The 25603-nt window shown below is 42.8% G+C and overlaps 1 protein-coding gene across 1 annotated transcript in view; it reads right to left on the bottom strand.

Moving 5' to 3' along the window:
- Positions 1-25603, bottom strand: part of LOC132832214 (phosphatase and actin regulator 1-like) — a 488261-nt gene that overhangs the window by 264362 nt on the left and 198296 nt on the right. Inside the window, exon 2 of the mRNA XM_060850008.1 lies at positions 24760-24924. Within this exon, the coding sequence (XP_060705991.1) occupies positions 24760-24924 (165 nt within the window). The remainder of the gene's footprint in view (positions 1-24759; positions 24925-25603) is intronic.

The raw sequence follows: 25603 nt of genomic DNA, 5'->3' as shown, positions 1-25603 counted from the left end.
TCAATAACTTTGCTTGTCCTGGTATATATCTCAATAGATAAGACTTAATTGTAAAGGGAATTATTGAGAAGTTTGCAGATGATACAAACACAGCTGTCTGGTTAATAGAGTGAAAAAAAGCTGCAGTGCAGTTTGCAGAAAGATAGCAACAAAAATGACTAATTAAGTGGAAAAGTAGCAAATGGACTTTAATTCAGAGGAATGAAAGTTAATGATTTGGGGAGGGAAAACATGGTAACAAAATAAACAATAAGTAGTCAGATACAAAGAGGTGTAAAGAGAAAAACTAGAAGGCAAATCTAAATACTTCATCCCCGTAATTAGTAAAACAGGTTAATAAAGTACAAGGGATACATTCCTTTACTGATTGAGGCACAAAGTGTAAAAGTACAAACATGATGTTTAAAACGATGTGAACCACCAGCTAAGCCACGGTTAGGCTCTTCATACATTTGTGGTCAACACATTACAGAAGGTGGTGATCACACTACACAAAGAAAAGAGTATTTTTGAGAATGGTGCAGGGTACCAAGAATTCTTAAAATATTATTTCCTGAGGTATGTGCATTATTGATCAGGTATTGCACTTATTGCCCAATCCCAATTCATAGAATCATACAGTACAGAAGAGGGCGTTTAGCCCATCACGTCTGTATCGGCAAAACTGCGTGAAATCTATAGTAGTTCCACTTTCCAAGCCTTTTGCCTGAGAGAGTAACTGTTAGCTATAATCAAATTGGCCCGAAAACCCTTCCAAGCCCAGACTTTTTGGAACCTGTGTTATGATCCTGTCCCACTAGTTATCTGGTGAAGGAGCTACACTACCTCAAAGGGTGGGAGAAGCAGGTAACTTCACCACTTTTAAAACATACTTGAATGTTATGACAATCCAAGTACTCATTCACATACTTTTTAAAGGTGGTGAAGTTACCTGCTTCTCCAACTCTCCAAGGTAGTGTATTTCAGACAACAAACACAGGTTGAAAAAAATTTGCTCATCACCCATACAAAACCTTTTGGAACATAGGACATAGAACAGTTCAGCATGGTACATGTCCTTTGGCCCATATTGTTGTGCCTAGCATTTATCTTAATTGAAGATCAACCTAACCTACACCCGCCCCCAATTTACTGCCTTCAATGTGCTTGCCCAGCAGTTGCTTAAATGTCCCTAATGTCTCTGACCCAACTACCAACACTGGCAGTGCAGTCCATGCACCCACCAATCTCTGTGTAAAGAAGCTATCCCTGACATCTCCTATATACCTTCCTCCAATCACCTTAAAATTATGACCAACGTGACAGCCATTTCTGCCCTGGGGAAAGGCCTTTGGCTATCTAATCTATCTATATCCCTCATTATCTTGTACATCTTTATCAAGTCATCCCTCCTCCTTCTTCTCTCCAAGCCCAAGCCCACTCAACCTCTCTCTGTAAGATAAGCCCTCCAATCCAGACATCATCCTGGTAAAGCTCCTCTACACCCTCTCTGAAACATTCTTCTTATAATGAAGTGACCAAAACTGGATACAATATTCCAAGTGTGTCTAACCATGGATTTATAGAACTTCAGCAAAACCTCATTGCTCTAAAACACGATCCCCCTGTTAATGAAAGCCAAAATACCACACACATTCTTAACAACCCTATCAACTTGGGTGGCAACTTTGAGGGATCTATGGACATGGACCCCAAGATCCCGCTGTTCCTTCACATTGCGAAGAATCATATCTTTAACCCTGTATTCAGCAAATTCAACATTGCAAAATGAATCATTTTGTATTCATCTAGGTTGAACTCCACCTGCCACTTTTCAGCCCAACTCTGCATTCTGTCAATATCATCGGGAAAAGTGAGTCACTAATTTAGATCTTTTTACCTTACCTCAAGCATCGGAGTCCTCCATTTTTGTTTTCAGCAGCAGGAAGAGTGGAAGCTTGGATCTGGGGCCTGTCAAGAAAGGTGAGTCACTAATTTATATCTTTAAAAGCTAACCTTGGAGAGCAGAGTTTCTGGGAAAGGAGGGACTTTTTTTATTTCCCTCCAACAGTGAGTGTTTTCTAAACTCGAGACCCTACCTTTTTAGGGCCTCACATCCAACCACCTCCTCTAACCTTCAGGTAAGCTTCTCTTTTTTTTTCACTTTATGATAAGGGGATTAGCAGGGATGGCAGTGCAGGGAGAGGAATGTTCCTCCTGCATGTTTGAGGTGAGGGACACTATTAGTGTCCCATCCAAGTACATCTGCACGAAGTGCACCCAAATCTTGCTCCTCCAAGACTGCGTTTGGGAACTGGAGCGTGAGCTAAATGAACTTCGGATCATTCGGGAGGCAGAGTCTGTGATCGATAAGAGTTACAGAGAAGCAGTTGCTCCTAGGCACGAAGAAAACTGGGTAATTGTTTGGGGGGGGAACAAAAGTCCGTGCAGGGATCCCTGTGGTCATTCCCCTGAAAAACAAGTATACCGTTTTGGATACTGTTGGGGTGCAGTTCTATAGCACAGCGTCTGCCCCTGTTACACAGAAAGGAAGAAGGGAAAGGAGGAGAGTGTTAGTCATTGGGGACTCAATAGTTTGAGGGTCAGAGAGAAGGTTTGTTGGGAACAAAAGAGACTTACGGTTGGTGTGTTGCCTCCCAGGTGCCAGAGTCCATGATGTCTCAGATCGTGTCTTTGGGGTCCTGAAGGGAGAGGGTGACTAGCCCCAATTCGTGGTCCACATAGATATCAACGGCATAGGTAGAAAGAGGGATAGGGATGTAAGGCAGGATTTCAGGGAGCTAGGGTGGAAGCTGAGAGCTAGAACAATCAGTTGTTATCCCTGGTTTGTTACCTGTGCCATGCGATAGTGAGGTGAAGAACTGGGAGAGATATCAGCTGAAAGCATGGCTGCAGGGATGGTGCAGGAGGGAGGGTTTCAGGTATATGGATAATTGGGGCTCAGTCTGGGGAAGGTGGGACCTCCACAAACAGGACGGTCATCACTTGAACATTCTGACATGTCTTGCATCTACTGTGACAAGATTGTATGGTATTGTCTTGAAAGTCAGGCAGTTTGCTACGAACAATGATCAGTTTGAGGCTTAATGGTTGCTTAAAAGGTGAGAAGTGGAGGTGTGGGCAAGGTCTTGGCAAGGTGCTCATCCTCATTAATAATATGTTACAGACTGTGAAGAACATGGCATAGTTTATTGGCTCCTAGGAAATACTGGACAACAAAGGATACCCTGTCGGTTGCAGCTTGTGTCTGAATCCTGAGATGGTCATTACGGTTTCTCGCTGCAGCACATCAGGACGGACAGTCGATAGGTTGAGCATCGTACCCCGTTCTTGTGAGGGCATCCCTGAGTACTTCCAAATACCTTCCAGTTGGAGAACACTTCAAAGTTTGTAGCTCGGGTGCTCGTTATTGTGGTTCTGTTCGGCGAGCTGGGAATTTGTATTGCAGACGTTTCGTCCCCTGTCTAGGTGACATCCTCAGTGCTTGGGAGCCTCCTGTGAAGCGCTTCTGTGACCTTTCCTCTGGAGAACACTTCAGCGGTCTAGGACATTTGACCTCGAACATTTAGGTGACCATACTCCAAGGTAAACCTTGGGACAGGCAACAATGAAAAGTGGCCGAACAAAGGCTGATAGCCAAGTTCGGTACCCATGAGAATGGCCTCAACCGGGACCTTGGGTTCATGTCACACTACTGATGACTCCATTGCACTATATACACACACACACACACACACACACACACACACACACACACACGCAGATTCTCTTTCACAGACACCCTCTCACATACTTATATCCCTTTACACTCACACATACATTTATTCTGTCACAGACACTCATAACTTCCCCCTCACCCTCCCAGTTCCCTCCCCACCCAACCAACACACACACAATACACAATGTTTTTGGGGTGGGTTTGTACTTGCAGAATTACATTTTACTTTGCTCAAAAACTGCATGAATCCATGTAAGATTCTGGAAATCCATTTTTTTAGATTAGAATCAGTCTGAACATTGTGGCACAGACAGTCTCACATGGGGCAGCTCGCACCTTCAATGCATTATCTGGGCCGACCTGACACCAATTGTTAAAGTTCTCTTGAGAATGTATTTTTTAAAAAATATTTTGCGATTTATGTAGGAAAGAACCGAAAGCAACATGTCATTCTAATAGATTAGAGACTTATAACAAACAATCCAGGTCTTTTTTAATACATAATTTCAGTTACATTACACTATAAACTTTTGCTATAAATTCTGTGTCTTACAATATTTTTCTTCACATCCACCTGATGAAGGAGCACCGCTCCGGAAGCTAGCGCTTCCAAATAAACCTGTTGGACTGTAACCTGGTGTTGTGTGATTTTCAACTTCACTTGAACCAGAGGGCTACTAATATCTTGGGTGGGGAATTTGGTGGTGCTATTCAGATGAGTTTAAACTAGCTCAGCAGGGGGATTGGAACCTAAGGTGTAGTTGCAGTATACATGAGGATGAGAGTAGGGAGGACACGGACAGGATTTCATGGTCACAGGAGTGTGCTGGCAGACAGCAAGCTGGTTTGAAGTGTGTCTACTTCAACACCAGGATTATCCGAAATAAGGTAGGTGAGCTTGCAGCCTGGGACTTTAATGTGTGGCCATTTCGGAGACATGGCTAGAGCAGGGTCAGCAATGGATGTTACAGGTTCCAGAGTTTAGATCTTTCGTAAAGATCGGTGAAGGCAGTAAAAGAGGGGGATGTGTTAATCAAGGGCAGTAAAATGGTGGCTGAAAGAACTTTTGATGAGGACTTGTCTACTGAGATGCTATGTGCTGAGGTTAGAAACAGGAGAAGAGAGGTCACACAGCTGGGAGTTTTTTTTTATATAGGCCTCCACAAAGTTCCAGGGATGTGAAGGAAAGGATTAGCAAAACAATTCTGGGTAGGAGTGAAAGGAACAGTTGGTCATTATGGGGGACTTTAACTTCCCCAATATTGACTGGAACAGCTATAACTCTAGTACATCGCATGGATCAGCTTTTGTCCAATGTGTACAGGAGGGTTTTCTGACACAGTACGTTGAAGGGCCGACAAGAGGGGAGGCCACACTTGATCTGGTGCTTGGTAATGAACCAGGCCAGGTGTTTGATTTAGTTGTAGCTGAGCACTTTGGAGAGAGTGACCATAATTCAGTTACGTTCAGTTTAGTGATGGAAAGGGGCAGGGACATGTCACGGGGCAAGAGTTATAGATGGGGAAAGGGCAATTTTAATGCTATTAGGCAAGACTTAGGAGGCAGAGAATAGGCGGGCAAAATGCAGGGGCTGGGGATAATCAAAATGTGGAGCTGGTTTAAGGAACAGATATTGCATGTCCTTGATAGGTATGCCCCTGTCAGACAGGGAGGAAGTGATAAGGTAAGGGAACCATGGTTTACAACAGAAATTGTATCCCTTGTTAAGTGGAAGAGGGAGGCTTATGTGATGTTGAGCTGAGATGGTTCAGATGAGGAAATAGAGAATTACAGATCAGCTAGGAAGGATTTAAAGAGAGAGTTAAGAAGAGCAAGGAGGGACATAAGCAGTCTTTAGCAGATAGAATAAAGGAGAACCCTAAAGCTTTCTAAAGTATGTGAGGAATAAAAGGGTGACTAGGGTAGAAACAGGGACAGTCAAAGATAGAAGTGGAAGTTGTGTGCGAACCCTGTGGGGATCAGAGAGGTACTAGAAGAATATTTCTTATCTGTTTTCACTCAGGAAAAGGAGAATATTGTAGAGGAGAAGCCTGAGATATGGGCTATTAGACTGGAAAGGACTGATGTTAGTAAGGAGGATTTGTTATCAATTCTAGAAGGTGTGAATGTAGATAAGTCCCCTGGGCCAGATGGGATTTATCCGAGGATTCTCTGGGAAGCTAGGGAGAAGATGGCAGAGCCTTTGGCCTTGATCTTTGAGTCGTCATTGTCTACAGGTTTAGTAAAAGAGGACTGGAGGATTGCAAAAGTTGTGCCCTTGTTCAAGAAGGGCAGTAGAGATGACCAGTGAGTGTTATAGACCAGTGAGTATTACACTTGTTGTAGGGAAAGTTTTGGAAAGGATTATAAGAGATAGGATTTACAATCATCTAGTAAGCAACAATTTGATTGGAGATAGGCAACATAGTTTCATCAAGGGCAAGTCATGTCTCACAAACGTCACTGAGTTTTTTGAGAAGGTGACCAAGCATGTGGATGAGGGTAGGACAGCTGATGTGGTGTACATGGACTTCAGTAAAGTCTTTGATAAGGTTCCACAGGGTAGGTTTTTGGAGGAAATACGGAGGCATGGAATTGAAAGTGATTTAGCAGTTTGGATTAGAGACTGGCTTTCTGTAAGAAAGCAACAAGTGGTGGTTGATGGAAAATATTCGGCCTGGATTCCAATTACTAGTGGTGTGCCACAAGGATCTGTTGTGGGAACACTACTGTTTGTCATTTTTATAAATGACTTGGACACAGGCATAGGTGGATGGATTAGTAAATTTGCAGATGACACTAAAGTCAGTGGAGTGGTGGACAGTATGGCAGAACATTGCAAGTTGCAGGCAGACTTGGATAAACTGCAGAATTGGGCTGTGAGGTGGCAAATAGAGTTCAATGCAGATAAATGTGAGGTGATTCATTTTGGGAAGAATAACAATTTGGTGAAATATTGAGTCAATGGAAAGATTCTTGGTAGTGTGGATGTGCAGAGAGATCTTGAAGTCCATGTACATAAATCCATGAAAGTTGCCACCCAGGTTGATAGTACTATTAAGAAGGAATACAGTGTGTTAGGTTTCATTGGTAGAGGGATTGAGTTCCAGAGCAGTGATGTCAACTGTACAAAACGCTAGTGTTGCCTCACTTGTGTACAGTTCTGGTCACCCCATTACAGGAAGGATGTGGAAGCATTAGAAAAGATGCAGAGGAGATGTTGCCTGTCTGAAGTGTAAGTTTTATGAGAAAGGCTGAGGGACTTGGTTCTGTACCCATTGGAGAGAAGAAGGCAAAGAGGCAATTTAATAGAGTCATACAAGATTATCAGAGGCTGAGATAGGGTGGACTTTGAGAGTCTTTCCGAGGATGATGACGTCAGCTTGTGTGAAAGGGCACAGCTGCAAATGTAGGGGTGATAGATGTAAGACAGATGTGAGAGGCAGGTTCTTTACTCAGAGTGGTAAGGGTGTGGAATGCCCGCCTGCCAATGTAGTTAACTCAGCCACACTGGGAGCATTTAAACAGTCCTTGGATATGCACATGGATGATGATGGGGTAGTGTGGGGGGATGGGCTTAGATTAGTTCACAGGTCGGCGCAAAATCAAGGATTGAAGGGCATGTTCTGTGCTGTATTGTTCTATGTTCTAATTTGTAGCCTGCAATAACCCTTGACACTATCGACAACACCACAAACCTTGTGTCATCAGCAAACTTGAGCTGAAAATGTGTTGCTGGAAAAGCGCAGCAGGTCAGGCAGCATCCAAGGAACAGGAGATTCGACGTTTCGGGCATAAGCCCTTCTTCAGCCCCTCATCAGCAAACTTACTTAACTACCCTTCCACTTCTTCATGCAAGTTGCTGTTTTCTTTTGGTCAGCCAATTCTGCACCCAGACAGCCAAATCTCCCTGCATCCCGTACCTCCTAACTTTCTGAATGGAAGTTTTCATCATTTTCATCTTAGAAGTGTGCCCCTTGTTACAGCTTTCTATTCATCTCATCCAAACCCCTCAATAATTGTGGTTCTGTTCGCCGAGCTGGGAGTTTTTGTTGCAAACGTTTCATCCCCTTTCTAGGAGACATCCTCAGTGCTTGGGAGCCTCCTGTGAAGCGCTTCTGTCATGTTTCCTTCAGCATTTATAGTGGTTTGTCTCTGCCGCTTCTGGTTGTCAGTTGCTGTCCGCTGCAGTGGCTGGTATATTGGGTCTAGGTCGATGTGTTTGTTGATAGAATCTGTGGATGAGTGCCATGTCTCTAGGAATTCCCTGGCTGTTCTCTGTTCTGCTTGCACTATAATAGTAGTGTTGTTCCAGTCAAATTCATGTTGTTTGTCGTGTGTGTGTGGCTACTAAGGATAGCTGGTCGTGTTGTTTCGTGACTAGTTGGTGTTCGTGGATGTGGGTTGTTAGCTGTCTTCCTGTTTGTCCTATGTAGTGTTTTATGCAGTCCTTGCATGGGATTTTGTACACCACGTTGGTTTTGCTCATGCTGGGTATCGGGTCCTTTGTCCTGGTGAGTTGTTGTCGGAGAGTGGCTGTTGGTTTGTGTGCTGTTATGAGTCCTAGTGGTCGCAGCAGTCTGGCTGTCAGTTCAGAAATGCTCCTGATGTATGGTAGTGTGGCTGGTCCTTTGGGTTGCGGCATGTCCTCGTTCCGTTGTCTTTCCCTTAGGCATCTGTTGATGAAATTGCGTGGGTATCCGTTTTTGGTGAATACCTTGTATAGGTGTTCTTCTTCCTCTTTTTGCAGTTCTGGTGTACTGCAGTGTGTTGTGGCCCTTTTGAATAGTGTCCTGATGCAACTTTGTTTGTGTGTGTTGGGGTGGTTGCTTTCATAGTTCAGGATTTGGGCTGTGTGTGTGGTTTTCCTGTATACCTTCGTGCTGAATTCTCCGTTCGGTGTTCTCTGTACCATCACGTCTAGGAATGGGAGCTGGTTGTCCTTTTCTTCCTCTCTCGTGAATCGGATTCCTGTGAGTGTGGCGTTGATGATCCGGTGTGTGTTCTCTATTTCTGTGTTTTTAATGATTACAAAGGTGTCATCCACATATCTGACCCAGAGTTTGGGTTGTATTTGCGGTAAGACTGTTTGTTCTAACCTTTGCATTACTGCTTCTGCTATGAGTTCAGAGATCGGTGAGCCCATGGGTGTTCCGTTGATTTGTTCGTATATCTGGTTGTTGAATGTGAAGTGTGTTGTGAGGCACAGGTCCAGTAGTTTAAGTATGCCATCTTTGTTAATAGGTTCAACATCCTGTTGTCTGTTCTGTATGTCCAGCAGGTTGGATATTGTTTCTCTGGCTAGGGTTTTGTCGATAGAGGTGAACAGTGTCGTTACATCGAATGAGACCATGGTTTCTTCCTTGTCTCTGTGTATATTTCTGATGATGTCCAAGAATTCTTGTGTTGACTGTATAGAGTGTCTGGATCCGCTGATCAGGTGTTTCAGTTTCTGTTGTGGTTCTTTAGCCAGTTTGTGTGATGGTGTCCCTGGTAGTGATACTATGTGTCTGAGTGGGATGTCTGGTTTGTGTACTTTAGGTAGTCCATAGAATCTGGGGGTGTTATTGCTTTCAGGTTTCATTCTTTGTCAGACCAGGTTATCTGTCCGTTTTTTTTGTTGTGTAGATTCCTCAGTGGGGAATCTACACAACGAGCACCCGAGCTACAAATCTTCTCCCAAACTTTGAACACCCTCAATAATCTTATACACCTATATCAAGTCCCCCTGAACATTATCCACTCCAAAGAAAATGTATCCAGCCTCTCGTCGTCACTAAATCTGCATCCCCTTCATTTCAATCACATCCTTCCTTAAGTCGTGGTGACCAGAACTGCACAAAGTACTCCAGTTGTGGCTTAACCAAAATTCTGTACATTACTTCCCTGATTAAGCTGTGCCTTGACTGATAAAGGAAAGTGCCATCTTAAATACCTTATTCACCTACCTTGTCACCTTCAGGAATTTGCAGACAAGCACCCAAGATCCCTCTGTTCTTCGGAGTTTCATGTCTTACCCTTGATTGACTATACTGTTGTCTTGTTCCTTCTCCCATACTGCATCACTTCAGACTTATCAGGATTAAATTCCATTTTCTAACCATCTGCCCATTTATATCCTCCTGAAACCAACCTCCTTTTTCCTCACTGTCAATCACCAGCCAATCTTTGTGTCATCTGGAAACTTAATCATCCTCCTCTGACATTCTCATCTACATAGGTAGTATGTATCACAAACAGTAAGGGATCCAACACTGATTCACTGTGGACACAGGCCTCTGGTCACGTATAAACCCTTCTAAAACCACCCTGTCTCCTGAGCCAAATTTGGATCCAACTTGCCAAGTTACCTGGGATTTCATGTACTTTTACCTTCTTTATCAGTCTCCCATGTGGGAACCGGTCAAAGATCTTGCTGAAATCCATCTGAACTACATTGATTGCACTACGCTCATATACATGCTTCATCGTCTTCTAGAAAAATTCTACCAGCTTTGTTAGGCAAGACCTCCCTCTGACAAAGCCATGCCTGCTATCTATAATTAAACTTCACCTCTACAAATGGAAATTAATTCTCTGCTTCAGAATTTTCTCCAATAGTTTCCATACCACTGATGTAAGATTCATTGGACTATAATTCATTGGTTTTACTCAATCACCTGTCTTGAAAAGTGGAACCACATTAGCTGTCCTCTAGTCTTTTGACATGTCCCTGTGGCTAGAAATGAATGAAAAATCTGGGTCAGGGTGTCTGCGATTTTCTTCCTCATCTCCCACATCAGTCTGAAATACAATTCATTCAGACCAGCGAATGTTCACTTTTAAGCTCACCATAACCTCCAATAACACTCCACTCCCTGTATCAACCCACTCAAGAACCTCACCCTGCGTGTTCCTGAATTAGTACTTATACTCTTCTTCAAGAAAAGGAAGGAGAAAACAATTTTTTTAAAAAAAGTTAGTCTGACATCAGCTATTGAGAAAGTGTGGTATCTATTAATAAAGATGTCTTTCACAACTCACTTGGAAAATCATACTAGGAGCAGCTAAGCTGAACATATGGCAAAATTGGAAAAATGAGATTTTTGACATTGAGAAAACAAAAGTCTTATTTTCCACCTAAGATTTGAACAGCAAGATTACAATCTCATTAGTAAATAGCAAGAGGCCCGTTTGTTGGCATCTACATCTCATTTGTCCCCTATCTTGCCTCATTTTCTATTCTCCCGTGTCAGAGAAAAAGAAGCGATAATGCCTGACATGAAAGTCAGAGCAGGTATCTGGTTGGTATCAGGTTGCCCCTTCCTCCTCTGCACCTCTAACTTTGACAGCAGTCCCCAACATTCTGGAGTATGCTTCCTGAGTAGTGACTGCCTGCACCTTCTTGTTCACAGAAATTGGCATAGGACCTGCACTACTCTTACGACATCACGGCACATCAACAACTCACAGAATACAGTTCTGCACTTGAATTCTGCGGCATGGAGTGGACTGACGCCATGCATTGTAATATTGCTACCAGGTCACTTCATGCGCAGGGACAGGCACCTATCTCGAAAATTAAAGCAATACATACTTCAGTGCACTCTGCTTGCGTTCTTAGCACTCACTCACCATGTCTACTTGGATGCACTCAACATCTTTATTTAGTCTTAACTTCCTTTTATTGCACTTTGTTACCTCATTCAAAATTTAAATGCACACAATACTTCTGTGTTGCCTTGCTATTTAGCTCAGATATATAAAAAAACAAACAGCGTCTCATGATTGTCAGCAGTGATCAGTCAAAGAGTTGAAAGTGTTTCTGAATGGCACCATGTCACAGCCATGTAACACATATATAGACAATAGACAATAGGTGCAGGAGTAGGTCATTCTGCCCTTCGAGCCTGCACCACCATTCAATGTGATCATGGCTGATCATCCTTAAATCAGTATCCTGTTCCTGCCTTATCTCCATAACCCTTGATTCCACTATTTTTGAGAGCTCTATCGAACTCTTATTTAAATGAATCCAGAGACTGGGCTTCCACTGCCCTCTGGGGCAGAGCATTCCACACAGCCACCACTCTCTGGGTGAAGAAGTTTCTCATCATCTCTGTCCTAAATTGTCCACCCCATATTTTTAAGCTGTGTCCTCTGGGTCAGCACTCACCCATCATCGGAAACATGTTTCCTGCCTCCAGAGTGTCCAAACCTTTAATAATCTTATAGGTCTCAATCAGATCCCCTCTCAGTCTTCTAAACTCAAGGGTATACAAGCCCAGTCGCTCCAGTCTTTCAGTGTAAGGTAATCCTGCCATTCCAGGAATTGACTTTGTGAACCTACGCTGCACTCCCTCAATAGCCAGAATGTCTTTCCTCAGATTTGGAGACCAGAACTGTACACAGTACTCCAGGTGTGGTCTCACCAGGGCCCTGTACAGCTGCAGAAGCTGCTCTTTGCTTCTATACTCAATCCCTCTTGTTATGAAGGCCAACATGCTATTAGCCTTCTTCACTACCTGCTGTACCTGTATGTTTACCTTCATTAACTGGTGTACAAGAACACTCAGATCTCTCTGTACTGCCCCTTTACCTAAATTGATTCCATTTAGGTAGTAATCTGCCTTCCTGTTCATGCCACCAAAGTGGATAACCATATATTTATCCACATTAAACTGCATCTGCCATGCATCTGACCATTCACCTAACTTGTCCAGGTATAATCTCCTAACAAGTAATCTCCCAACATCCTCATCACATTTCACCCTGCCACTCAGCTTAGTACCATCAGCAAATTTGCTAATGTTATTGATAATAATATCTTCTACATCATTAATATACATTGTAAAAAGCTGCGGTCCCAGTACTGATCCCTGCGGGTCACTGCCTGCCATTCTGAAATGGAGCAGTTTATCACTACTCTTTGTTTCCTATCAGCCAACCAACTTTAAATCCAAATGAGTACTTTGTCCCAAATACTATGTGTCCTAATTTTGCTCACTAACCTCCTATGTGGGACTTTATCAAAAGCTTTCTGAAAGTCCAGGTACACTACATCTACTGGATCTCCCTCGTCCATCTTCAGAGTTACATCCTCAAAAAATTCCAGAAGATTAGTCAAGCATGATTTCCCCTTCATAAATCCATGCTGACTCTGACCTTTCCTGTTACTACTATCCAGATGTGTTGTAATTTCATCCTTTATAATAGATTCCAGCATCTTTCCCACCACTGAGATCAGACTAACTGGTCTATAATTTCCTGCTTTCTCTCTCCCACCTTTCTTAAAAAGTGGTATAACATTAGCCACCCTCCAATCCGCAGGAACTGATCCCGAATCTATCGAACTCTGGAAAATAATCACCAATGCATCCATGATTTCTTGAGCCACCTCCTTTAGTACTTTGGGATGTAGACCATCAGGCCCCGGGGACTTATCAACCTTCAGACCTAACAGTCTCTCCAACACCAATTCCTGGCAAATATAAATTCCCTTAAGTTCAGGGCCTTCAGCCACTGTTACCTCAGGGAGATTGCTTGTGTCTTCCCCATGTGCTAGCAGCTTAAGAGACAAACACATTGCATGTGCTTCCGCCAAGTGGCCTTGTTTCAAAGTTTAAGGGAAATAACCCTCGCTCAAATCAAGAGGGACTGTTATCAGTCAATGAGTTATGCCAAAATGCTTCAAGGGTAGCATTCTGTTAAGGGGCTTGAAAATAGTCAGTTGGCTGCTGGTTAGTTAGGGTCAAGGTTTCTGCATCACAATCCAGGGACTGGTCTCCAATCATGGGCCACACTCAGTCCTCTGAGTCTTTTCACCAAAATGTAGTTATCAATGACCAAGAAGGAGAAAGTGAGGTCTGCAGATGCTGGAGATCAGAGCTGAAAATGTGTTGCTGAAAAAGCGCAGCAGGTCAGGCAGCATCCAGGGAACAGGAGATTCGACATTTCGGGCATAAGTCCTTCTTCAGGAAACCCGAAATGTCGTTATCAATGATCACTACTGTTTTGAGATGTTGTTTAAGTAGAGGATTGGTGGCAGCATGTTGTGATACAGATGGGATAATTACTATGAAAACAGGCAACTCAACATTGAAGGGTGAGAGATGATAGTGTATTGAAGGGTATGGGTTGAGGGAGGTTGTGTTGGTCATTATGGGCATAAACAGTCTGGTCTCAATGGAGAGTCAGTACAGCATGATGGTAGGCTAAGCTGAATGGTTGGAGGTCAGAGGGTAATATAGGGAGATCAAAACTTAAATGAAAGAATTGTATGGGAAGGTGTGAAAGCTCCATACTGATGAGGATGGACAGGGAGTGGCAAGAAAGATGGGGGCTTGAAGATTGGAGGCAGAGCCTGTGACTCACTCTGCCAAGCGTGCCTTGTGTTGACTTCCATCCTCATTCGAGTTACAAGGATACAATGGAAATGGAAAATGTCTGTGATCATAAGCAGAATGGGCAGTATTCTTTTTTCTAGGAGAAAGTGAGGATTGCAGATGCTGAAGATCAGAATCAAAAAATGTGTTGCTGGAAAAGCACAGCCAGTCAGGCAACATTGAAGGACCAGGAGAGTCACGTTTCGAGCATAAACTCTTCATCAGGAATGTTGGGGGGGGGGGGGGGTGCAGCAAAGGGACTGAGAGATAAATGGGAATAGGTAGCTGGGAATGTGACAGGTAGGTGAAGTTGGGGGGGTTGGGGGTGGTTGTGATGGTGATAGCTTGGACTAGAAAGTGGGGTGGATAGGTGGTAAGGAAGATGGACAGCGGTGTACAGATCGGTGCGCTAAAGTACCACTTTGCCACCTCAGGCCCTTTCCTCACATTGCTGATGAACAGCTTATGCTTGAACCTTTGACTCTGTTGCTCATTAGATACTGCCTGACTGGCTGTGCTTTTCCAATGCCACACTTTTTAACAGTATTCTTTTTTTCTGTCTGAGTACATTGGTTCCACTCGTGAACAATTTGGGGCCTTTCATAGGGCATCTATATTTATCAAGCATGTACAAAAGTACAGGTTGAAGACACCTGTAATCAAAGTCCCCTGCATGCCACATGCATGCAGTGTTCAACTATACAAACCATGGCCACAAGCCATTTTCACCACGTCATTGATCATTACAGACTGTTCATAGTCATCTCTGTGTGGCAGAAATGACCTCAGGCAACTTTTAAAGTGGCACTGTTGGCTGCAATTCACAAATATATTCCAAGATCATATAGGCATGAAATCGATTTCATCTCACCTTGAACTATAAATATTCATCAATAATTTATATGCAATGTTGGATTTCTTCAGTGATGTGAGAGTTAAGATTGGGGACATAAAGCTTGAATAATTCTGATGTACTTACTATTGTATTCGCATGGTATGGCTTTTATAAGAATTTCTCAGAATAAGGTGAAAGATCAATACAGAGAAACTGTGTGGTCCTCTTTGTCGGAATCCACCAGAGAGGATTATAGCAAATCATCATGTAGGTGTAATGCAAATGCTGACTGCTCACATTACAAAGAACCTGTTCAGTTTCTAAAATCGCCTACACAGATTCACTAGAACCATAGCTAATGGATTCGGGCACAGCAGCGAGCATCATTGCTGTGGCTGTGGTGCTGTGGAGGCACAGAGAAATTGCTGCAACAGCAAGCAATGGCCAACAATAACCTCCAGCAACTACCAAACAGCGTCCATAGCAAGAACTGGCAGCCTAAGGTTTTTTTTTAGATTAGATTAGATTAGACTTACAGTGTGGAAACAGGCCCTTCGGCCCAACAAGTCCACACCGACCCGCCGAAGCGCAACCCACCCATACCCCTACATTTACCCCTTACCTAACACTACGGGCAATTTAGCTTGGCCAATTCACCTGACCCGCACATCTTTGTGACTGTGGGAGGAAACCGGAGCACCCGGAGGAAACCCACGCAGACACGGGGAGAACGTGCAAACTCCACACAGTCAGTCGCCTGAGTCGGGAATTGAACCCGGGTCTACAGGCACTGTGAGGCAGCAGTGCTAACCACTGTGCCACCGTGCCGCCCTGGTCTCCTCAGGATGCAGAGGAGGATGCCCAGAGATGATCATCCATGATGCCATTCCATTAGATGAGTGAGGCGAGCGGCAATTGAAAGACTGCATGATGTCACAGAATCCCTACAGTTTGGAAACAGACCATTCAGCCCATCACCAGTCCTCTGAAAAGCATCCTACCCAGACCTCCCCCCAATCCTACTCTGTAACTCTGCATTTCCTGCGACTAATCCAGCTAGACTGCACATCCCTGGATACTAATGGCAATTTAGCATGGTCAATCCATCTAGCCTGCATATCTTTGGACTGTGGGAAGAAACCGAAGCACCCGAAGGAAACCCACACAGACACAAGGAGAATATGCAGACCCAAACAGACGATCGACCAAGAGTGAAATCGATCCCTGGTCCCTGGCACTGTGAGGCAGCAGTGCCAATACTGAGCTACTGTGCCGCCATCAGGACACGATCACACCTGCTGTTGCCAGGAACCATGAACATGAGGGATGGGTGACTGTCCTATCCTAGGAGGTGTTAAGGTGACTGCGGCATGAAAAGTTTTATAGAATAGGCTGCTTCCATGGCACAATTGTGTGTGTGATCTCCCAACACTTGACCCACATATTTATCAGGGCTATTACCAATGAAGTTGTGCCAGGTCACACCATTTAATCCTGTCTTCCAATGAGAAGGTCAGTGCTGCAGCACAGGCAGTAGTCTTTGCCAACAGTGCTGGCTTACCCCAGGTACAGGGCAATACAGATTGTACTCACATTGCACTGAGAGCACCATATCATAACAGAGACTTCATGAACAGAAAAGGTTTTCATTCCATTAATATACAAGCCATCTGTGATCATCAGTACCACCTATTAAAAGTCTGTGCCAGATACCCTCAAAAATGCTATGATGCTGATATTCTTGAGCACTCTCATGTTCTGGCTTAATTGACACCTGAGTTGAATAGATGTAAGCTAGTATCAGTTATCACTCATTGACTGTAAATTGAGTTTTTCTTGAAAGAGGTAACAGTTTGTTTCCTGAAGCAAATGCCGTTTTTGTTTTATTTGTGTTTATTTCTTTTTTGTTGTTGTCCAATAAAAGTTAATGATTTCAATTGTTTGAAAGTTTTTAAGCAAAGTGGTGTCCCTATATTGAAAAATCACAAAATTATGCTGTGTTTTAGAAACACGTCTTAAACAGGATTGCAAAATAGGACAGCTTGTGCAGTTTTACTCATGAAGCTACAACTAGAAGTCTTGATCACACAATCTTGATCACACAAGTGATGATGTCACATTATAAATAGAATCCTGCATTGTGGTGCACATTTGAGCTTGAAACATTGTCATATGTTTTAGAAGTCACAGCAATAGGAAGTACTGCTGCCACAGGTGAGCTCAAGTTAGTGCAAGCATGGTGCCATAAAGGTTTGGTGTATGTTGTTATGTATGTTATACATAATAACATACACAGCATAAATTGCATGGGAAGTTTGTTGGGCCCACTGATGGAACCGTTCCATGAAACATTCGAAAACTGGCACTTAGCATGGTCAATCCACCTAGCCCGCATATCTTTGGACTGTGGGAAGAAACCGGAGGACCCCGAGAAAACCCCCACAGACAAAGGGAGAAAATGCAGACTCCAATTGGCACTTAGGCAATTTTTGATAAAATTTAGCCTTATGTTTCAATAATTCTATTGCCTAGAATTAATGAGGCAGTGACTTTTCTACTTTCTTAACAAGGCAGCATTTAAAACGAGTTTGGCATAAAGAGCTCAAGTAAAATTGAAATACACTGGAATCTAAGGTAAGGAACTCTCTGGTGACTGAAAGTAAGGGTTCCCTTTTATGATAGAGGTGAGGAGAAGTTTTTTTTCTCCTAGAGGATCATAATTCCATGAAGTTCTTTTCCCTGGAGTGCAGTGGAAACATGGTCAATGAATACTTTTAAGGCAATGGTAGATGGAGCAGGCTTGAAGCGCCCAAATGACTCACTGAGGGGAGGCGATGGCCTAGTGCTATTTTTGCTAGACAATTAATCCAGAAACTCAGCTAATGTTCTGAAGACTGAGGTCCAAATCCTCCTTCAGCTGATAGAACATTACAGCACACAACAGGCCCTTTGGCCCTCAATGTTGCATCAACCTGTGAAACCAATCTGAAGCCCATCTAACCTACACTATCCCATTATCATCCAAATGTTTATGCAATGACCATTTAAATGCCTTTAAAGTTGGCAAGTCTACTACTGTTGCAGGCAGGGCATTCCACACCATTGTTGCTCTCTGAGTAAAGAACCTATCTTTGACATCTGTCCTATATTTATCATCCTTCAATTTAAAACTACCTCATACTAGCCATTATCATCTGAGGAAAAAAGGCTCTCACTATCCACCCCATCTAATCTTCTGATCATCTTATAAGTCCCTATTAAGTCACCTCTCAACCTTCTTCTCTCGAAAAAAAAGCCTCAAGTCCCTCAACCTTTCCTTCTTAGACCTTCCCTCCATAACAGGCAACATCCTGGTAAATCTCCTCTGCACCCTTTCTGATGCTTCCACATCCTTCCTGTAATGCGGTGACCAGAATTGTCCACAAGACTCCAAGTGTGGCCACACCGGAGTTTTGTGTAGCTGCAACATGACCTCATGGCTCCAAAACTCAATCTCTCTACCAATAAAAGCTAACACACCATACATCTTCTTAACAACCCTATCAACCTGGGTCGCAACTTTCAGGGATCCATGTATATGGACATCGTGATCTTTCTACTCATTCAAACTACCAAGAATCTTACCATTAGCCCAATAATCTCTTTTCATGTTACTTCTTCCAAAGTGAATAACTTCACACTTTTCTACAACTAAACTCCATTTGTCACCCCCCCAGCTCAGCTCTGCAGTTTATCTATATCCCTCTGTAACGTACAACATTCTTCAGCAATATCCACAACTCCACCGACCTTAGCGTCATCTGCAAATTTACTAATCCATCCTTCTATGCCCTCATCCAGTTCAGTTATAAAAATGACAAACAGCAGTGGACCCAAAACAGATCCTTGCGCTACATCACTGTTAACTGAGCTCCAGGATAAACATTTCCCATCAGCCACCACCCTCTGTCTTCTTTCAGCTAGCCAATTTCTGATCCAAGCCAATAAATCACCCTCAATCCCATATCTCCACGTTTACTGCAATAGCCTACTGTGCAGAATCTTATCAAATGCGTTATTGAAGAGTTTGAGAGGCATGACCCAGCCTTCACAAAATCATGTTGACTATCCTTAATCAAATTATTCCTTTCTGGATGATTATAAATCCTTTCTCTTATAATTCTTTCCAACACTTTCTCCACAACTGAAGTAAGGCTCACTGGTCTATAATTACGATGGTTGTCTCTACTCCCTTTCTTGAACAAGGGAACAATGGTTGCTATACGCCAGTCCTCTGGCACTATTTCTATAGACAATGACAACATAAAGATCAAATCCAAAGGCTCTACAATCTCTTCCCTGGCTCCCCGGATGATCCTAGGATAAATCTCATTCGGCCCTGAGGACTTAACTACTTTCACATTTTCCACAATTGCTGACACCTCCTCCTTGTGAACCTCAATCCGTCTAGTCGAGTAGTCTGTATCTCAGTATTCTCCTCGACAACATTATCTTTTTCCAGTGTGAATACTGACAAAAGATATTCATGTTGCACCTCTCTTATCTCCTTGGACTCCACACACAACTTCCCAGTACTGTCCTTAACTGGCCCTGATCTTACTCTAGTCATTCTTTTATTCCTGGCATACCTATTAAAAGCTTCAGGGTTTTTCTTTATCCTATCTGCCAAAGACTTTTCATGTCCCGTCCTAGTTTTTCTTAATTCTCTCTTTGGGTCTTGGCTAACTTATAACTCTCAAGCGCCCTAACTAAACCTTCACATCTCATCTTTACGTAAGCTTCCTTCTTCCTCTTGACAAGAGATTCGACTTCTTTAGTAAACCACAGCTCCCCAGCTCGAACACTTCCTCCCTGCCTGACAGGTACATTCTGATCAAGAACTCAAAGTAGCTGTTCCTTGAATAAGTTCCACATTTTAAGTGTGTCCATCCCCTGCAGTTTCCTTCCCCATCCTATGCATCCTAAATCTTGTCAAAATTGCATCATAATTGTCTTTCCTCCAGTTATAACTCTTGCTCTACAGTATAAACCTATCCCTTTCCATTGCTAAACATAACCAAATTTTGGTCACTTCACCAAATCTAACACCTGGCCTGGTTCATGACCCAGTACTAAACGATGATGGAATTTAAATTCAATAAAGCTATCCAGGGCTAAAAATAAATCTACTGATTACTATGAAACCATTGTCAATAGTCATTTGCATAGAATCATACCTTATAGACATTGCCCCAGACACTACCATCACCATTATGTCCTTTTCCATTGGAACATTTGGGAGGTTGTTGCCCTGGGAACCCTGACTCTGGACTGCATGTAGTTGCATGGAGTCAGATTAAAACACAGGCAAGGAAGTCTCTGATTACCACATACTGTCCTCCCTCAGCTGACGGATAAGTACTCTTCCATGCGAAATACTTGGAAGGTGGCTAGGGTGTAAAATGTACTCTGGATGAAGCACTTAAATGCTCACCATCAAGGATTGCTCGGCAGCAGCACAACTAATTGAGCTAGTCAGGTCCTCAAAGCACAGCTGCTGACTGCGTCTGCAAATGGTGAGTGTACAACAAAAGTGAACAACGTAACTGACCTCATCCTAATCAACCTGCCTGCTGCACATTCATTTGTCCATGAAAGTATCAATAACAATGACCACCACACAGTGCTTGTGGAAACAAAGACCTGCTTTCATATTGAGAATAACTTGCATTGTACTGTGTGGCATTCCTACCATGCTAAATGGGGCAGACTTCAAACAAATCTAACAACTCAATCCTGCTATCCATAAGGCAATGTGGGCCATAAACAGCAGAAGCATTATACTCCAACATAATGTGCAACCTCGAGGTTCAGCATAATCCCCACTCAACCATTACCATCAAGCCAGGAGATCAACCCTGCTTGAATGAAGAGTGCAAGACAGAATGCCAGGAACTGCATCAGGCACAGCTAAAGATGAGCTGTCAACCTGGTGAAGCTATCAAACTGATCGGTTCTAAGCTCTACAGCCCTGCCTCTTCCAATCATTAATTAAACAACTTAATAAAGGAGAAGGCTTCACAAATATCCCATCCTAAATGATAGAAGAGCCCAAAACGTCAATGCAAAAGATAAGGCTGGAGCACTTGCAACAATCTTCAGTTAGAAATGCTTAGCGGATGATTCATCCTGGCCTCCTCCAGAGATTCCCAGCATCACAGATGCCAGTCTTCAGCCAATTTGATTCACTCCACGTGATATCCAGAAATGGTTAGTCACTGAGATATGGGCTCTGACAACATTCTGCCAATAGTACTGAAGACCTGTGCTCCCAAATTTACCAGTTCCTTAGCCAAACTGTTTCAGTATGGATATAACGCTGGAACCTGACCAACAATATGGAAAATTGCCCAGGTAGGTCCTGTACACAAAAAAGCAGAACAAGTTCAATTCGGCAAATTACTGCCCCATCAACAAAGTGATGGAAGACATTATCAACAGTGCTATCAAGTAGTATTTGCTCAGCAATAACCAGCTTACTGACTCCTGGTTTGGACTCTGCTAGGGCCACTCAACCTTTGACCCCATTACAGCCCTGGTTGCAAAATTGACAACGTGCTGAATTCCAGAGGTGTGAATGATAGCCCTTGGCATCAAGGCCACATTTAACTAATTGTGGCATCAAGGAGCCCAAACAAATCTAGAATCAATGAGAACCAGGGGACAAAACCTGCAGTCATACTTGGCATATAGGAAGATGGTTGCAGTTATGGGAGGTCAGTCATCTTAACTCCAGGATATCTAGTAATTTTGTGGTACACAAATGCCAGGCGATGTCCATCTCTAATTGGAGACAACCTAACCACCACCCACTGGCATTCAATGGTATTACCACCATTGAATTTCCCACTATCAACACCCTGGGGGGTTATCATTTACCAGAAACTCAACTCGACTCACCACATAAATACAGTGGCTACAAAAACACATCAGGAATAGGAATATTAAAGTGTGTAACTCACTCTTCACCTCCCTACCTGTCCACCATCTAAAGGTGAAAGTCATGGAATACTCCTAATACACCTGAATGGGTGCAGCTCCAATAAGGACGAGAAAGTGAGGTCTGCAGATGCTGGAGATCAGAGCTGAAAATGTGTTACTGGAGTAGCGCAGCAGGTCAGGCAGCATCCAAGGAACAGGAAATTCGACGTTTCGGGCATAAGCCCTTCTTCAGGAATGAGGAAAGTGTGTCCAGCAGGCTAAGATAAAAGGTAGGGAGGAGGGACTGGGGGAGGGAGGCTAAGATAAAAGGTAAGGAGGAGGGACTTGGGGGAGGGGGGCTAAGATAAAAGGTAAGGAGGAGGGACTTGGGGGAGGGGCCCCTCCCCCAAGTCCCTCCTCCCTACCTTTTATCTTAGCCTGCTGGACACACTTTCCTCATTCCTGAAGAAGGGCTTATGCCCGAAACGTCGAATTTCCTGTTCCTTGGATGCTGCCCGACCTGCTGCGCTATTCCAGCAACACATTTTCAGTGCAGCTCCAATAACACTCAAGAAGTTTGACATCATCACAGGACAAAGCAGGCTTTTTGATTAGCACCACATTCACAAGCATTCACTCCCTCCACTACCTATATTCAATAACAGCAGTGTGTAGCACCTTCAAGGAGGACTGCAGAAAATCACCAAATATTTTGAGACAGCTCCTTCCAAATCCACACTACTTTGATCCAGAAGCACAAGGGCAACAGATACATGAAAACACCACCACTTGCAAGTTCCTCTCCAAGCCACTCACCATCTTGACTTAGAAATATATCACCAATCGTTCACTATCGCTGGTGTAAAATTCTGGATTTTCCCCTCTCAAGGAACTGTAGGTCTACCTATAGCAGGACGACTGCAGTTCACCACTACCTTCTCAAGGGCAATTCGGGACAGGCAATAAATGCTGGCCAGCCAGCAATGCCCACGTTGCACAAGTCGATTAAAAAAAATTCTGCACTGGTTACCATAATGGTAATCTACCATATCTACAAGAGCAGGTCAAAGACTGGGCTTACGTGACAGCAGCTCACAAAACCATTGCCTACCACTTAGAAGGGCAAGGTAGAAGGCACATAGGCATATCAGCAACTCCAAGGTAATTCACCATCACACAACATCCTGACTGGTATCACTTTTCTTCACCAGGTCAAAATGCAAAACCTTGATTTAATAGCAGCTCACTGCCATTTTTATAACATATCAACATGATAGATGTTTAATCTACTTGTTGTACATCTGTTTCCACGTTAGATACATGCCCAAATTTAGCTCTCTGCAATCAATTCACGTACACAATATTCCCCTAATCATTGTTTAGAAACTTTAGGAAGCATAGTAGTGCATGGAAAAGGGCACTTGATGAAGATCAAGTGATAGTGATACATATTATAGGTGATATAAGTGCAATATGTTTAGAGTGGAAAAGAGTAAAGAAAGATAGTGCTCACTGGACATAAATCAATAACTACTGCTCATGAACTATTGCTTTACTGCATAAAACATTTCAGAGTATCTTTCTGGCTTCATATGGAGAAACATTTTATTTTGCATCACTGTGATAATCTGCTGTGGATAAGAGGCCATGCTGGGTGCAAGAGGTTCATGAGTGTTAAACCTCATGGGGGGAAATTTAAAGGTGGCAAGATTTCCAAGTACAATTATTTGGTTGGAGGAAAGACATATGGGTCACTTTTCCAGAGGGAATAATGAAGAATCAAAGGAAAATTGATTGTAGGTCATGACTCTTTAAGTGGATCTGAGGATCGAAGCCATGACATCTGCCTACACACTCAGCCAAAGCAAGGAGCGAGCAAAGAATCAAAATATGGATCTGGAGGAGGTGTAAATAGGAATAGCAGAATCAAAAGGAAACAAATGAACAGAGTAAAAGAGACAAATGTAAATCCAGTTAGAAGAGATGAGCTTCTTTCAGATGAGCATTCCACAGCAGAATATTGCTCCTGAGCATTTCCAACATTTTCAGATTTCTGGTATCTGCAATATTTTGCTTTTGTATTTGTTCAGCTGTTTGTGATGTGTTGGCTGGCTGACTAGTTCACAAAGAAAAGCAAACTGATGTTTTTGTTTTAAAAAGGAATGAGATTTCTAACGTTAGTTAATTGTGCTCTACCAAAAACTGCCAATTAGATGTGACAATTAAAACAAACTCAACTATAGCCTGATAACAGATTGTGCCACAGCTTGAATCTACCAACATGCGTGTAAAAATAAACCTTAATTAAAAAAACAGCTACTCTAATGGTTCAATGGAAACTGCACACAAAAACAAAGGCCACAGCTATTCTAAGTTTTGAGCTGTGTTAGGTTTTCTCAACTGATCCCCAGTAGAGCTGAGGAACAGGGAAAGAAAATCAACAGGTGTTCTGGTGAATGATTCATGCTGGAGGCTCATGTGGAAAAAAGCTAACATACTCTTTCAGTGGCAATTTGTTTTTTTAAGTGAATAGTTAAGTCATCATTTTATTCCAATACCCAAAGGCAAAGACTACGTACAAAGCTGATAATGAACACAGTGCACCTGCCAATTATGAAATGTATATATAGTGGATGGGAAGAAAGAAATTGATGGAAACAGGAAACAGAACAAACTGTCAATTTGTTTTCACATGCTGAAGAAATAACCATTCCACCAGACCATAAATAAGCTTCACAGTATACATATTGCTTATCCATGATGGTCTCCTCTCAATCCAAAAGATGTGGGTGTCACTATGTTGTCAGTCCAAATACCATATTCACTTTGTATGGCTTACCATATTCAAAACTGGTGAAAATAATTTGTAAGCAAATGCCTACCTGCAGATGTCTGTTTAAATTTTTCACTTTTCTTCTTCCTCCATTTCCATGGTTTAAACAGCCTCCCTAAGGTTGCAAACTTGCTTCTTCTCCTGATGGGTGGTGTATGAGTACCTGGGACCAGTGACTCTGAACGCATTGCAGCCAGCCTTTCTACTTCTTCCGCTGGATTGAGGAACAAAAGAGAAAGCTGAGCAATGTGATGTCAGAATGTTTAGTGAGGTTATATATTATCACTCCCATCCCATTAATGTTTCAAATGTTAATTGTTATTGGATTTTCCCAATAAAGCTCGCAGCCTACAATATGAAACAAATTCTGTCATGCTTATTACCAGTTCACAGTGAACTTTGTCCATCTAGAGCTCTTGTAATCTGTCGCCTTTTCTATAAAGTTAAAAATCACATAACACCAGGTTATAGTCCAACAGGTTTAATTGGAAGCACACTAGCTTTCGGAGCAACGCTCCTTCATCAGGTGGTAGTGGAGGACTCAATCCTAACACACAGAATTTAGAGCAAAAATTTACAGTGTGATGTAACTGAAATTATACATTGAAAAATTGATTGCCTGTTAAGCCTTTCATCAGGCTTAACAGGCAATCAATTTTTCAATGTATAATTTCAATTACAACACACTAAGGTTTTGCTATAAATTCTGTGTGTTAGGATTGAGTCCTCCACTACTACCCGATGAAGGAGCATCGCTCCGAAAGCTAGTGTGCTTCCAAATAAACCTGTTGGACTATAACTTGGTGTTGTGTGATTTTTAACTTTGTACACCCCAGTCCAACACCGGCATCTCCAAATCATGCCTTTTCTATAAACTGTCTTCCTATCGCCCT

Source organism: Hemiscyllium ocellatum, chromosome 34 (genome assembly GCF_020745735.1).
Source record: "Hemiscyllium ocellatum isolate sHemOce1 chromosome 34, sHemOce1.pat.X.cur, whole genome shotgun sequence".
In the NCBI taxonomy this organism is placed as follows: Eukaryota; Metazoa; Chordata; class Chondrichthyes; order Orectolobiformes; family Hemiscylliidae; genus Hemiscyllium; species Hemiscyllium ocellatum.
The sequence above is the reverse complement of the archived record's forward strand: the minus strand, read 5'-3'. Positions and strand labels throughout refer to the sequence as shown.